Source organism: Polypterus senegalus, chromosome 12 (assembly GCF_016835505.1).
Source record: "Polypterus senegalus isolate Bchr_013 chromosome 12, ASM1683550v1, whole genome shotgun sequence".
Taxonomy (NCBI): Eukaryota; Metazoa; Chordata; class Cladistia; order Polypteriformes; family Polypteridae; genus Polypterus; species Polypterus senegalus.
The window spans coordinates 126303121-126320380 of record NC_053165.1 but is presented as its reverse complement, the minus strand read 5'-3'; the positions used below and the strand labels follow the sequence as shown (position 1 = coordinate 126320380).

The 17260-nt window shown below is 39.0% G+C and overlaps 1 protein-coding gene across 1 annotated transcript in view; it reads right to left on the bottom strand.

Moving 5' to 3' along the window:
- iqgap1 (IQ motif containing GTPase activating protein 1) overlaps positions 1-17260 on the bottom strand; it is a 303340-nt gene that overhangs the window by 80983 nt on the left and 205097 nt on the right. The window contains exons 22-23 of the mRNA XM_039773388.1: positions 16849-16918; positions 16495-16703 (exon numbers count right to left, since the gene is read on the bottom strand). Coding sequence (XP_039629322.1) covers positions 16495-16703; positions 16849-16918 — 279 coding nt within the window. The remainder of the gene's footprint in view (positions 1-16494; positions 16704-16848; positions 16919-17260) is intronic.

Below are 17260 nucleotides of genomic sequence, written 5' to 3'. Positions count from 1 at the left end.
GGGAAAAATGTCAGTGGCCTCCACCTGTTAAACCATTCCTGTTTTGGGGGTCATCTCATTGTTGCCCCTCTAGTGCATCTGTTGTTAATTTCATTAACACCACAGCAGCTGAAACTGATTAACAACCCCCTCTGCTACTTAACTGACCTGATTAATATCCCATAAGTTTCATTGACTTTATGCTATACTCTGATTAAAAAGTGTTCATTTAATTCTTTTGAGCAGTATATATATATATACACACACACACACATATATATCAGCGATTCCCGATTCATTTTACCCTCATATCCCCTTGGTTTGAGACATATGAAAAAATATGCAGTTAATGCAGAAAGACAGATCACCAATTGAAGCTTTATGAATAATAGATACTTTATTTGCCATCAATGATTGTTTTGGTAAAGCCATACTCAGTGTAATCATTAGATGAACGGTAAAAAAGTAAGAGCGAGGGGAGGGTGACTTATTGAGGCACGCAGGCGAAACCACAATAGCACGCGAGCTCGATGTACTGCGCGTCAACTCGATCTGAATTGCGTGATCACATTCGAAAAAATATATCTTTTCAAGTTCTATTTAGTCGACACAAATATCTTTGGTTGGAATGTAAGGCGAATTTACTCTTTACATTTCTGTGGTGAAGAAAAATGTACGCAATGATGCCTACATTTAACTTACATTCCTACCAAAGACATTTCTGTCGACTAAATAAAAATTCCTTCTATTTAAAATTTAAATAGAACTTGAACAGATACGATAGTTCATAATATCCACGCAGACTTGCACGTAGAGCGGGAGTCATCCGTTTTAACAAGCAGCGTATTGCACTGATACGAAATAGCCCGCCCATTTAATTATTTAGGAATGGATAAATAAAGATTTTGTACAAATAATGTTTTTCATTTTTCTTCCTTGATGGATTCTGGCACCCCCTGCAACAGTTGCTCGCACCCCAAAGAGAGTGTGTGTGTATATGTATATATATATATATATATATGTATATATGTGTGTGTATATATGTATATATGTGTGTGTATATATGTATATATGTGTGTGTATATATTATATATTATATATATATATATATATATATATATATATATATACACACACACACACACACACACACACAGTGGTACCTCGGTATACGTCTGCTTTGGAATAAGTCCAACTTGGTATACGTCCTGTTTAGAGGCGAAATATTTTGCTTGGTATACGACCTTTGTTTGGAATATGACTCGTGTGTTAGACCAACACGTGTGGTATACCGGGCTTGCGCCTTCAAAAAAAAAAAAAAAAGTTTTAACCTGTACAGTAATCCCTCGCTATATCTCGCTTCGACTTTCGCAGCTTCACTCTATCATGGATTTTATATGAAAGCATAACTAAATATATAACGCAGATTTTTCGCTGCTTCGCGGGTTCTGTGGACAATGTGTCTTTTTACTTCTTGTACATGCTTCCTCAGTTGGTTTGCCCAGTTGATTTCATACAAGGGACGCTATTGGCGGATGACTGAGAAGCTAACCAATCAGAGCACGCAGTTAAGTTCTCCTGACTGAGAAGCTAACCAATAAGAGCAGGCAGTTAAGTTCCTGTGTGCTGAATGCAGTGTTAACCAGGAAGTCTCGTCTCGCTCATTCAGCATCAACGTGTTTCGCTGTGTAAAGAGTTGTGCTCTTTTGTGTTTATCTTTGTGCATAATCAAGCCCTTCATTATGGCTCCAAAACGATCTGCTACTGCTTCAGGGGCTGTGCCCAAGTGCAAACGGAAGATGTTAATGATTGCCGAAAAGGTAAACGTTTTGGATTTGTTGAAGGCTACGATTCTTTTAATTTAAAAAGTAGGAAAGGAATATAAAATCTACGGCCGCAGTGTCCTTTTAACCAGGGTGCAAAACGAGTTGTAAGTGGATGTAATAAGGCAGTAGTCTGGATGGAATCTGCTTTAGGGATTTGGATTGAAGACTGCCAGAAGAAGAACAACGGCAGTGCTTCACAATCGCCTGAAGAGGCTCCTTTGGAAGAGCTGTAACGCTCTCCTTTGTTGTGCAGTAAATTTAAACTCATTGTTATCGGAAAAGTCATTTTCATTTATTTCATCTAATTGCTTTTGTATTTATGTATTTTAGTATTAAGCAGTGTTTAAAATTATTTTATACAACCCCATCAATGTATAATACGCCAATAACAATAGGATTTTTTTTTCATAGGAACGAATTAATCATTTTCCCATTATTTCTTATGGGGAAAATTTGTTTGGTATAAGTCCTGTTTGGTATTATATTTATATATATATGACAGCAACACTCATCACTCACAACAGAGACAAAACAATTACATTGACAATCATGTTACGTTATTTTCAAAATGTTTGCTTTTCTTTTTCATTACTTCTTTAACACACTACTTCTCCGCTGCGAAGCGAGGGTATTTTGCTAGTACAAAACTAAACGTTAATTTCTGAAGAAAAAAAAAAACCAAACTAAGTAAAAACTAAAATTAGCAAATGGAAAAAACAGACAACCTCTCCATTATATTAAAAAAGACTTCCGTTGTGTCTGCATTATTCAGCCTTGACCACTCCTTTCCACACCGCACGCCCAATCAGTCCTCCTACTGCACACATCCTCCTCTTTTTACCACCCTGTGACATTTTCAGTGCTAATTTGCCCTTCAATGCAGTCAGATATAATGGCAAGGCAAAAACGTAAATTATCTATTCAAGAACACTGAATTTTAGAACGGGGGAAAAGCCGATAATGAATGTTGCAGAAAAGGAAAACGAACAAAAAAAAAATCTGCATATAACAAAAATCAAGAACAAAGAGAATCATCCAATAAACAAAAAAAAGATATCCTGAACAATATGCGAAACAGAAATGCAAAATATGTAAGTTTATAGAAATAAGTTGAGCAAGCAAGTTAGAGGATAAAGCATAAACCCATACTTGCCCAATCCAGGGCAATATAGATACACCAAAACCTCTCTCTTATTCTACAAAACTACAAGGTCTACCAATTTTATTAAAGCCACATAATTGAAACTATTGTGGGATCAAAATAAAATATTTATTAAAAAGGAAAAAAAAAAACAAAAAAAACCTGTAAGCCAGATCATTTCAACGTCAAATACAGTAAATCGTTGCTGAATGATTCAGAAATGAACAACATAAAGCAATTAATGCGAAAAAGATTTGTACAGATGTAAAGTCTTTACTGTAATGTCATATATACATAAGAAAAAAATAAAGCTGTTTAAAGCTTTGTCTTTTTGCTAAACCCTTTCCCTAATGCTGATAACTGAAGCTAATTACAGGAAGGTCTAGTAAAAAAATATTGCTTCTTTTTCATTTAAAAAGAACCAATGATACTGCAAACATACAGTATCTTGTTTATCTAATTCCTTATTCCTTCATAGCTCCCATTATGACTGTGACTGGTTTAGTTTTATTTATTTAATAATATATATACACTCACCTAAAGGATTATTAGGAACACCATACTAATACGGCGTTTGACCCCCTTTTCGCCTTCAGAACTGCCTTAATTCTACGTGGCATTGATTTAACAAAGTGCTGAAAGCATTCTTTTGAAATGTTGGCCCATATTGATAGGATAGCATCTTGCAGTTGATGGAGATTTGTAGGATGCACATCCAAGGGCATGAAGCTCCCGTTCCACCACATTCCAAAGATGCTCTATTGGGTTGAGATCTGGTGACTGTGGGGGCCATTTTGGTACAGTGAACTCATTGTCATGTTCAAGAAACCAATTTGAAATGATTCGAGCTTTGTGACATGGTGCATTATCCTGCTGGAAGTAGCCATCAGAGGATGGGTACATGGTGGTCATGAAGGAATGGACATGGTCAGAAACAATGCTCAGGTAGCCCGTGGCATTTAAACGATGCCCAATTGGCACTAAGGGGCCTAAAGTGTGCCAAGAAAACATCCCCTAAACCATTACACCACCACCAGCCTGCACAGTGCTAACAAGGCATGATGGATCCATGTTCTCATTCTGTTTACGCCAAATTCTGACTCTACCATTTGAATGTCTCATCAGAAATCGAGACTCATCAGACCAGGCAACATTTTTCCAGTCTTCCACTGTCCAATTTTGGTGAGCTTGTGCAAATTGTAGCCTCTTTTTCCTATTTGTAGTGGAGACGAGTGGTACCCGGTGGGGTCTTCTGCTGTTGTAGCCCATCCGCCTCAAGGTTGTGCGTGTTGTGGCTTCACAAATGCTTTGCTGCATACCTCGGTTGTAACGAGTGGTTATTTCAGTCAAACTTGCTCTTCTATCAGCTTGAATCAGTCGGCCCATTCTCCTCTGACCTCTAGCATCAACAAGGCATTTTCGCCCACAGGACTGCCGCATACTGGATGTTTTTCCCTTTTCACACCATTCTTTGTAAACCCTAGAAATGGTTGTGCGTGAAAATCCCAGTAACTGAGCAGATTGTGAAATACTCAGGCTGGCCCGTCTGGCACCAACAACCATGCTACGTACAAAATTGCTTAAATCACCTTTCTTTCCCATTCTGACATTCAGTTTGGAGTTCAGGAGATTGTCTTGACCAGGACCACACCCCTAAATGCATTAAAGCAACTGCCATGTGATTGGTTGATTAGATAATTGCATCAATGAGAAATTGAACAGGTGTTCCTAATAATCCTTTAGGTGAGTGCATATATATCTGTGTGTGTGTGTGTATTTTATATATATATATATATATATATATATATATATATATACACACACACACATACATACATACATACATATACATACACACATACATATACATATACATACACACATACATATACATACACAGTGGGTACGGAAAGTATTCAGACCCCCTTCAATTTTTCACTCTTTGTTATATTGCAACCATTTTCTAAAATCATTAAATTTTTTTCCTCATTAATGTACACACATCACCCCATATTGACAGACAATAAAAAGAATTTTTGAAATTGTTGTAGATTTATTAAAAAAGAAAAACTGAAATATCACATGGTCCTAAGTATTCAGACCTCTCCAGTTCTGTCAGGTTGGATGGTAAACGTTGGTGGACAGCTATTTTTAGGTCTCTCGAGATGCTCAATTGAGTTTAAGTCAGGGTTCTGGCTGGGCCATTCAAGAACAGTCACAGAGTTGTTGTGAAGCCACTCCTTCGTTATTTTAGCTGTGTGCATAGCATCATTGTCTTGTTGGAAGGTAAACCTTCGGCCCAGTCTGAGGTCCTTAGCACTCTGGAGAAGGTTTTTGTCCAGGATATCCCTGTACTTGGCCGCATTCATCTTTCCCTCGATTGCAACCAGTCCCTGCAGCTGAAAAACACCCCCACAGCATGATGCTGCCACCGCCATGCTTCACTGTGGGGACTGTATTGGACAAGTGATGAGCGGTGCCTGGTTGTCTCCACACCTACCACTTAGAATTAAGGCCAAAAAGTTCTATCTTGGTCTCATCAGACCAGAGAATCTTATAGAGAGTCTTAGCAAACTCCATGCGGGCTGTCATGTGTCTTGCACTGAGGAGATGCTTCCGACAGGCCACTCTGCCATAAAGCCATGACTGGTGGAGGGCTGCAGTGATGGTTGACTTTCTACAACTTTCTCCCATCTCCTGACTGCATGTCCGGAGCTCAGCCAAAGTGATCTTTGGGTTCTTCTTTACCTCTCTCACCAAGGCTCTTCTCACCCAGTAGCTCAGCTTGGCCGGATGGCCAGCTCTAGGAAGGGTTCTGGTCGTCCCAAACGTCTTCCATTCAAGGAATATGGAGGCCACTGTGCTCTTGGGAACCTTAAGTGCAGCAGAAATTTTTTTGTAACCTTGGCCAGATCTGTGCCTTGCCACAATTCTGTCTCTGAGCTCTTCAGGCAGTTCCTTTGACCTCATGATTCTCATTTGCTCTGAAATGCATTGTGAGCTGTAAGGTCTTATATAGACAGGTGTGTGGCTTTCCTAATCAAGTCCAAACAGTATAATAAAACACAGCTAATGAAGGTGATCTCAAGGATGATCAGAAGAAATGGAAAGCATTTCTGAAATAGAGTCAAATATATGAGTGTCACAGCAAAGGGTCTGAATACTTAGGACCATGTGATATTTCAGTTTTTCTTTTTTAATAAATCTGCAACAATTTCAAAAATTCTTTTTTGTCTGTCAATATGGGGTGCTGTGTGTACATTAATGAGGAAAAAAATTAATTTAAATGATTTTAGCAAATGGCTGCAATATAACAAAGTGAAAAATTGAAGGGGGTCTGAATACTTTCCGTACCCACTGTATGTATGTGCATATACACACACACACACACATACAAAAACACACATACATATGTAAATAAAATTTATACACACACACATACATACAAAAAGATCAAGTGACAAATGATGTGTGATGGATTACAAGTCGACACTGATTTGTAATAAGTGTAATGGACGGCCGGCAGTTCAACCCGGTTGACACATCCAGGATACCAGATGGAGACTTCAATGCAGCTTAGAGGTGCCCTGTATTCCCCACAGGTCACCATGGGAGATGGAGTTTGGCTTCATAGCCCTGCTGGGTACCATGGGTGCCACCGTGTGACGCTGCAGGGAGACGCATGGATTTTTAATTTTCCCTATGGAAGTACTGCCAAGTCATGGGGATGGAAGAACAGGAACAGAAGTACACAAGTCTTCATCTGACCCGATGGTCGAGGACTATTTAAAGGACTGGTCGAAACTCAACGAGTGAGCCGGAGTTGGGAGGGAGTGTGACAGAGAAGACGAGGGTAATTATTGTGTTATTGATTTATTGTGTATTGGGGTGGTGGAGGTGCTTGAAAAAAAACATTTCAAGAAGAAATAAAAATATTTCTAGTGCTTTTACCTGATGTCTGGATGTTTTGTCTGTGGGGTTTGAGGAGCGACAGTGCCCTTTAGTGTCACAAAGTAATGTGTGATAACTGAACAGTTATGAACAACAAGTGAGGAGTTGTGCTTGAAGGGCAACACATGCATAACGATGACTAATGTTTGATGAGTGACTTGGGAGGAATGACAAATGATATGTAATATGGCATAATAATGAAGTCTGATTATGGGAGAAGTGAAAAATTGTGCTGTCTTAAAATGAAAGCTGTACAAGACAGCGCTGGTTAACAATTACTGCAATATACAGTACTCACAGGAAGAAACTGTTTAACCAATGTAAAATTTCACACTCTAAGAAACCAGTATAAGAACTAATTTAACATTAGTAATACCGTAGATCCCGTTATATAAGCCAAGAATTTCGTCCTAGATTTTTGGCTTGGAGTTTGGGGGTCGGTTTATACAACGAGTATAGTTTCAGATTCAAGATTTCCAGTGCAATGCCGGTATTGCCGATGAATACGGAAGTAAATAATGACGAAACCACAGAGACATCTTTCAGATGAAGAAGTAACTTTGCATGCCGGTACTTTTAAATTAAATAAAGAATTTATTCAAAAAGTGTTTTAGTTGTTGATTTTATTAATAAAATTTATAATAAATAGCAGAATACCCGCGCGCTTTGCAGCGGAGAAGTAGTGTGTTAAAGAAGTTTTGAAAAAGAAATGGAAAAATTTTAAAAATAACGTAACATGATTGTTAATGTAATTGTTTTGTCATTGATATGAGTGTTGTTCTCATATCTATCTATCTCTATATATATATATATATATATCTATCTCTCTCTATATATATATATATATATATATATATATATATAGTAAAATACCCATGCTTGGCAGCTGAGAAGTAAAAAGAAAAGGAAACATTTTAATAATAACGTAACATGATTGTTAATGTAATTGTTTTGTCATTGATATGAGTGTTGTTCTCATATCTATCTATCTCTATATATATATATATATATATATATATATATATATCTATCTATCTATATATATATATCTCTCTCTCTCTATATATATATATATATATAGCAAAATACCCATGCTTGGCAGCGGAGAAGTAAAAAGAAAAGGAAACATTTTAATAATAAGTAACATGATTGACAATGTAATTGTTTTGTCATTGTCATGAGTGTTGCTGGCATATAATGTATATATACAGGTATATATACATATACACACACATACATAATGTGTGTGTGTGTGTGTGTATATATATATATATATATATATATATATATATATATATATATACTGATCAAAAAATTAAAGGAACACTTTTTAATCAGAGTATAGCATCAAGTCAATGAAACTTCTGGGATATTGATTTGGTCAGTTAAGTAGCACAGGGGGTTGTTAATCAGTTTCAGCTGCTTTGCTGTTAATGAAATTAACAACAGGTGCACTAGAGGGGCAACAATGAGAGGACCCCCAAAACAGGTGGAAGCCACTGACATTTTTCCCTCCTCATCTTTTCTGACTGTTTTTTTCACTAGTTTTGCATTTCACTATGGTCAGTGTAACTACTGGTAGCATGAGGCGAAACCTGGACCCTACAGAGGTTGCACAGGAAATCCAACTTCTCCAGGATGGCACATCAATGTGTGTCATTGCCAGAAGGTTTGCAGTGTCTCCCAGCACTGTCTCAAGGGCATGGAGGAGATTCCAGGAGACAGGCAGTTAATCTAGGAGAGCTGGACAGGACCATAGAAGGTCCTTAACCCATCAGCAGGACTGGTATCTGCTCCTTTGGACAAGGACAAACAGGATGAGCATTTCCAGAGCTCTACAAAATGACCTCCAGCAGGCCACTGGTGTGAATGTCACTGACCAAACAATCAGAAACAGACTTCTTGAGGGTGTTCTGAAGGCCCAACGTCCTCTAGTGGGCCCTGTGCTCACAACCCAGCGCAGTGGAGCTCGATGGGCATTTACCATAGAATACCAGAATTGTCAGGTCCACCAATGGCACCCTGTGTTTTTCACAGATGAGAGCAGGTTCACCCTGAGCACATGTGACAGATGTTGAAGGGTCTGCAGAAGCCATGGAGAATGTTATGCTGTCTGTAACATCATTCGGCATGACCAGTTTTCTGGTGGGTCAGTGATGGTCTGGGGAGGCATATCAATGGAGGGAGGCACAGACTTCTACAAGCTAGACAAAGACACCTTGACTGCCATTAGGTCCTGGTTTCCTCCTAATGCACGACAATGCCCGGCCTCATGTGGCAAGAGTATGCAGGCAGTACCTGGAGGATGAAGGAATTGAAACATATACTATGGGGTGCCAAACAGGCAAATACATTGATTTTATGAATATATAAAGTCGGCGTCAGAATATATAAAGTCAAAACTTGAATATATATAAAGTCATTTCTGAATATATAAAGTCAAAAGTTGAATATATAAAGTCAGCGTCGGAATTTATAAAGTCATTCCTGATTATATAAAGTCAACATCGGAGTATATAAACTCACTCCTGAATATATAAAGTGAAAGTCAAAATCTATTCATTGAAACGATTTTGAACTGAACTAAGTTAACAAAAACGTATTCAGAAAAATAAATTAAAAAACACTGTTCGGTTAATGTTTTGAAAATGATGCATGTGCCCTGCCCAGGATTGGTTCCTGCCTTGCGCCCAGTGTTGGCTGGGATTGGCTCCAGCAGACCCCTGTGACCCTGTGGTCGAATTCAACGGGTTGGAAATGGATGGATATTCCAGCGCTGACTTTGTATATTCCGACGCTGAGTTTATATATTCAAGTTTTGACTTTATATATTCCAGCGCTTACTTTATATATTCCGAAATATTCCAACGCCATCTTTATATACTCAGGTTTTGACTTTATATATTTGGGAATGACTTTATATATTCAATTTTTGACTTTATATATTCAAGTTTTGACTTTATATATACACCGACGCTAACTTTATATATTAAAGTTTTGACTTTATTTATTCCGACAGTGACTTTATATAATCAAGTTTTGACTTTTATATATTCGGGAATGACTTTATATATAAAAGTTTTGACTTTATATAGTTAAATTTAGTCATCATTGCATAACTTTTTCTTTACCATAGAAATTTAAAGACTAAATTCAACTTCCATTCCTAATAAAAGATATTTCTGGTGACTAAATAGAACCCACTTATATCCAAATTCGAGCTATTGAGCTGTCGCCTGCCTGCCTGAATAAGTCACCCTCGCTTTGCTCTTACTTTTTTACCGTTCATTTAATCATGGCTAGTGGCGGAAAAATTATAAAATTGAAGGAGGATTACACGGAGTATGGCTTTACCAAAACAATTATTGATGGTGAATCGATTATTCATAAAGCTTCAATTGGTGATCTGTTTTTCTGTGTTAACCTCATATTTTTTTCATACTTCTTCTCAAACCAAGGGGGCGCGAGGGTAAAATGAATCGGGAAGCGCTGACCAACGTAATCGGTGTACCAGGAAATCATGTACTGACAGAAGTTCCCTTTTGTTTGTAATGCAAAGTGTGATTAAATGCGTGATTTTTTAATGCGTTATGGAGCCCGTGCATCGAAGCTTCTCAGCTGTGCTTGTGCTAAGAAAAGGAAACATTTTAAAAATAACGTAACATGATTGTCAATGTAACCTTTTGTAAGTAGTGCCTGGAGGATTCAGTGTGGAGAAACTCTAGAGACAGCGTGTGTATTAACTTGTGGATTTTTCTGCGAGTATTTGGTGGCAGTGTCACAAACTCGCTTCCGTAACACTGCATTAGCTGTGAAGCTCAGCTCAGAGCGAAATGAGGTGAATGGGAGGGGAGATGATGACGTGACTCCCCCACCCGCCTTAACTGTCAATCCCCCACAAACACAGTCTCTCGGAATTTGCATAAGCACAGCTCTTCACCTGCAATTTTAACTTAGTTACAAAGTGATCAAACCTCTCGTTTAGATCCTGCGTCCTCTCATTAAACTTGCATCCCGCATTACCCATGGCTATGACAAACGCCAGCGGCAGCCTGTCTATGAACTTAATTTAAACTTTAGGTTTACACCGTGCGTTGTTTCCGAAGTAGCAGCACTCATGAATATGGTTGTATATGTCACTCGCTCACTTCTTATTGTTTCACTGCCTTCTCAATTATATAATACATGTTTTCTTCAGAGCTTTTTGGAGCTCTTCCTGGTTTTCTACGTACTGCGTTGACAGTCAGTTCACGTGATTACGTGAGAGGCGTGATGATGTCACACGAAACTCCGCCCCCACGGCTTTCGAGTTCAACTCCTTTAAAGTAAATAGAGAAAAATAGCTTCCAGTTATGACCATTACGCGTAGAATTTCGAAATGAAACCTGCCCAACTTTTGTAAGGAAACTGCAAGGAATGAGCCTGCCAAATTTCAGCTTTCTACCTACACGGGAACTTGGAGAATTAGTGATGAGTCAGTCAGTCAGTGAGGGCTTTGCCTTTTATTAGTATAGATTATCAGGAAGTTTAAAATACATTTTTTTGTTTTGATTTACGACCAACATCTTGCGTTATGACCCAGATGCGGTCACGTGTATCCGCTTGCGCGATTGTAAACAAACAACCGAGAGCGTTAGTAGCGTCAGTCAGAGCCCAGATACATGTGTTTGTGGATGTAATTTCGGTCATTGCAGTGATTTACCTATACAGTGGAACCACGGTTCACGAACGTCTCGGTTCACGTACAACTCAGTTCATGACCAAAAAGTTCTCGGTTTATAACCACACACTCGGTATACGAACAAGCCAGTTTCCCTTGCCTGCCTGAGCTGAGCTGAGAAAGAGAGAGCCATGTGCCTGCTGGGGAGGGGGAGATTGCTGCACGTGTTTGCCTGCCTATCTGCAGGCAGTACATGCAAGCGAACCATCCCCCCAATTCCACCCCGGCACAGGCAGGTTGAGAGAGAAAGAGAGAGAGAGAGAGAAAGCGAGCGAGCCGCGTGCCTGCAAGAGCCCTGTTCATTGTTCTCAGTCAGACGTGCATGCGTTACCTGCACTCTCTTTGTGCTCTACAGTATTTCGTGTGCTTTTGCAGTTAACTATGGCTTCGAAGCAAGTGAAGAGTGGCGAGAAGAAAATTTTGAAGAAAATTGAAATCGAAGTAAAGAAAGAAATTACAAGAGGTGGAAAAACTGTTTACCAGTTTACTCATTTACCAATCTGCAAACCCTCGTGCTTTCAAGCAGCAAAATGTAAACAAAGCCAGACTGCCAGTAATGTGGAGAGCAAACACGAAGGGTTGGGTCACAAAGACTTCTTTTTGGAATGGCTGCATGAGGCTTTCGCTCCCACCAGCTAAACAGCTAAAAACACCAGAAACCCAAGAAATCACAAGAGAGAAAACACCTGAAGGAAAAAACTTCATGCCAGAACTCGACTCATGCAAGGTTAGTTTTCTTGGTGGTTTTTGTACTACGGATTTTTCAAAAGTTAATTTTTCAGTTCGTAGCGTGAATTGTTGCAGTGTTACTTTTCTCTTTTTCCAAATGTTTGCTTCTTTCCCTGTGCTTAAAACTCATGAAAGTGTTTACAGATGGAGTTGTTCAAAGCGCGATTAGTTGCAATGTTACTTTTCCTCTTTTTTCAAATGTTCCTTTTTTTCCGCTGTGCTTAACACTAGAATTACCAGAGCCTACGAAAAAACTCGAAATTCCGTCCCACCTTACAAAAGAAACAGAATACAGACGCGCTATAGCTCTGCTTTGTACCACGATGCATACTAACGCACCCCCAAAGGGTTCTGACGCACAGACGCTGGCGAAGCTGCCTTCTTCGTATCTTACTGTCACTTGATTTTCTTTTTATTCAGTTTTATTGAGTGTTCCTTCCAGTCCCCGCATGTTGCTGTATGCGGTTTCTTTTGTACTCCAGGACATGCAGAGGAGAGAATGGTAAAGAGCAGTAACTTCGGCGCTATATGCAATCATCAGACACTCCCCATCTGCCCGTTGTTTTGTTATACTTTTACATCAACTTATGTTCCTCTGTTTGAGCATGCTGAAACGGGCATGCTCAAAAAATACACGTGTAATGCCACGAAAAGTGCACGCAGACACTTCATTTCGCAAACAAAACAAGTGCACTTTTATTCAAGACTACCTGTATAACCAAGAAAAAGAAAGCAAGTTACAGTAGGCGATTGATACGACAGCTTGCATGGTGCAATGCTAAGAAGTGCTGCTTTTCATTCCGTGCTATATAAAATCATCACATTCAAATATTAACAGTTCCCACACACCCAAGGACCGTCCTTCCTACATTTACGACAAGTGTACTTGTTGCCGTGCACACAACTCTCTGTGCTATGGTTCCTATTACACTGAATGAGCACCTGACACTGTACTTTCTTCCCTGGGGAAAGGTCCGGCATCAGAGAATTTCCAGTTCCTGCATAAATTTACACCCGATCTGACACTGTTCATTTTCAAATAATATTGCATTAATGCGATGATATTTTCACATGTATTGTCTCTTTCTTTCAGGTGTGTAATAGAAACCACAGCATAGAGAGAAGTGTGTACATTGCTTCTTACAGGAAAAGGCGATGGAAAAAGTGCACTTGAATAAAAGTGCACTTTTGTTATACTTTTACACCAATATATGTTCCTGTGTTTGAACGACACGGGCAGATGGGGAGTGTCTGATTATTGCATATAGCGCCAAAGTTACTGCTCTTTACCATTCTTTCCTCTGCATGTCCTGGAGTACAAAAGAAACCGCATACAGCAACATGCGGGGACTGGCAGGAACACTCAATAAAACGAAAAGCAAGTGACGGTGAGATACGAAGAAGGCAGCTTCGCCAGCGTTTGTGTGTCAGAACCCGGTTTGGGGCGTTCGTATGCATTGTGGTACACTGCAGAGCTATAGCGCGTCTTTAGTGAAAACAGCCGTGTCAGATGGGGTTGTATGGATTGATTCTGAACGTGACTGAGAGAATGAAAAGTGAATTAAAAAAAAAAAAAAAAGCTAACCTTTACAAGGATCATAAATTGCACCGGCTGTTACAGACTGAAATCAAATGTATACTTTTATTCTAAAATAGTAAGACTAAGAGCAGTTTACTTCTCAAAACGGAGTGGTGCAGGATCGAACTCGCGACCTTTTGATTCCAAGGCGAGAACTGATTCCATTGCACCACGGAGGCAGTTATAATAAACTGCTGTCAATGTCGCATGTTAAAGCGGCTTTTTGTTTCTGCAGTTATATTTTTGAATAAAAGCGCAATTGTTGTGTTATTCTTGTGAAAATGTTTCTTTGATATTTGGATTTCAGGCTTCATACATTATATAGTTTATGCCTACATTTTGTCATCTACTACTAGAATATAAAAAAACGTTTCTGTTTTAACAATGTGTTTACACAGATTACTGTAGAAACGGAACAGATATGAAATGCATGTGTTCCAAATAACGATCTATTATTTTCACTCTAAAACTCCACTTCACTCCCAGATACTCAATCAAGGCATGAGCTGAGAGAAGTTCGTGCACGCTTCTAAATTGGGGGATGGAATAGCTGGCTGCTCCTAGCTTCTCTTTATCAGCACATTTAGAAGACAAAGGACGCTGGCGGAGAGGTGTGAAGGGATTTAAGAAGCAATTTAAGGTGGGACAGAATTACGAGTTTTTTCGTAGGCTCTGGTAATTCTAGTGTTAAAATTCATTTTAAAAAAAGTGTTTACAGCGATCGGGGCTATAAGGCTATTAGCATGAACTCCTACAATGTTTTTTGGTGGTTTGTGGTTGGTTTTTAAAGTTCAGATTTTTTCTAATGTTCCTTTTTTCCCCCACTGTGCTTAAAATTCATTTAAAAAAAACTGCTGCACATGCTGCTGACAGAAGGTGGGTGGTGTGTACGTGTGCTACAGAGAGAGAGAGCGCGAGCGAGTGCGTGTCAAGCAAGCGCAGAGAGAGAGCAAGCACTGCTGCTGACAGGGAAGGAAGGGGGAGGAGGGAGGGGGTGGGTGGTGTATGTGTGTGTGTGATACAGAGAGAGAGAGAGAGAGCGCGAGCAGGGAGCCTGGGTGTTTTGTGTCAGTGTTATTCAATGTTTTTACATTAGTTTACTATTACACTGTGCATTCTATGGTGTAATTAACTATATTTGTGCTTAATCTTTTCATATATGTACATATTTACATATAGTTTGTACAGTCTGGAACGGGAAACTGCTTCGGTTCACGACCAAAGTTCTGGAACGAATTATGGTCGTGAACCGAGGTTCCACTATATATATATAATTCATTAAGACCATGCAAGCAAGACACATAATTGCTAAGGAAGGAAGAGAAGGTAAAGAAAGCGATCACAATCGAAACGAAGATGGAAATTGTGTGGAAATATGAGAATGCTGTTCGTGTGACCAATCTCGCTAATATGTACAGCATGTCGAAATCCACCATCTCGACAATTTTACAAAGAAAAGATTTGGATAAGGAGGCTCCTACTAAACAATAACCACCTTCCGTTTTATTCTTCTCCTCCTTTCCTGCAGCCCAAAGATGTCAAATTAAATGGTGAGTACAGTATGAAATTGTTGTTTCTAGATACAAATCTACAATGAGATTAAAAGCAGCTCCTTCAGTGCAGAAAAAAAGTTCTGTATAGGGCTTATATGGTTGTTTTTTTAGCCTTAGCATAACTCCGGATCTGCGGCCCTGCTTCTGCTTTCTTTACCTCCTCCTTCTGTGTCGTCTCCTAGACCCAACAACAATCCACGGAGAGCCCGCTGGTCTCGCTATGTTGTGCGTGTGATGAAAAACACTCTAAACAGATGTCTGGCTCTGGACACCGATGTCTATAAGGTTCTGACGGGTGTAGCAGATGTTCGCCGAACCGATCGTGCACAAACAAGAAAAAAAAAAAGTACAAAAACAACAAAAAAGTGCACTGAAAAGGAGAGCCCTGAGCCCCTGGGACCATGCGCGCCGCCATGCTCCTAGCTTAATCTAGCCTACTTCTGGTAGGTTAGGCACTTTTTATAACTTTTTGGTTAGCACATTAGAAAAATTATTGCCGTTTTGGTAAATTATGCACATTATACAACCCTTTTTTATTATGAAAAGGTTAAGTAAGTGTTGAAGTGGGAGGTTTGGAATGCATTATGGGTTAGCCTTCGCGAACGAATTAAGCTCGTAAGTCAAGGGTCCACTGTATTGCATATTTAAGTTAATCAAATTTATAACGAGTCTCCGGAAATCCACCCGCCGATGTACCTTATTTGCGTATATAGTTTCAACACAAAGGTTTCATTTTACCAAACTTCTCCGCAATCACTTCCTGGTTTCCATCAAAAATGCTGGCAGTCTCAAATTCTCGCCGATAAACATGATAAATATACCTGAAGAGACACTTTTAAGGAAATTTAGAAAATTTTGCTTGGAGAAGGGGGTTGGCTTAAATACCGGTCATCGGCAAATACATGTAATTTAGTAGGTAGAGAAGGGGGTCGGCTAATATACCGAGTCGGCTTATATTCTGGGATCTACGGTAGGACTACCAGGCTGTAGCAAGTTTGACAGATAATTAGCTTTACCTGTAATGTAATTTTGTTCTTGACTAGAAGGCCAATTTTAATATCCATGAGATTTAGATCATTTTCCAGCTGCTGATTAGAGCGGATGTTTGTGACAACTTCTTCACGGAGGCGCATCACCTCCAATTCTTCTTGGAAATCCTGGTCACTTTGGTCTAGTAGATGGACAAATTTTCTCACCACAACCATGGGTGGATTTTCTGCATTGACTAGAATATATAACAAAGATAGAAATAAAAACTAAAAAGGGAGAGTAAACTTAGAAAGTTAATCTAAAATATCCAGGAAAAGTAATATCATAAATTTGGGGGAGAATGGGGGAGAAAAAAGAAAGAAAAATAGGATAACACTCACTCAGTGTCTTATAATCATCCCGTGCTTTGTTTGCACGAATGAATGCCTGAATTTTCACAATATCATCAATCTAGGAAAAAAAGAAAAAAAAAAGTTAAAATCTGAATAGTAAGATGGCCAACAAATGTATTGGATACCATCACTTAAAAATGCATTATAAAAAAATAAACATTTTGCAGTTATTTATGGAAAAACCCTCTCTGATGTTCTCTTTTTCTGTCTCTCAAACACTCCAAGTCTAGTAAATATTACATAGCAATAACAACATCTGAGGAATGGGGAAGAGATACCATAGATGGGTGCAGATTTAGGAAAGATAAACAAAAATCAAAAAAGATGGAGGCGTAACCATTTATGTAAAAGAGGAAATGCATGCATCACTGCCTTAATTTTTCATTAGGTTTCAAGCTTG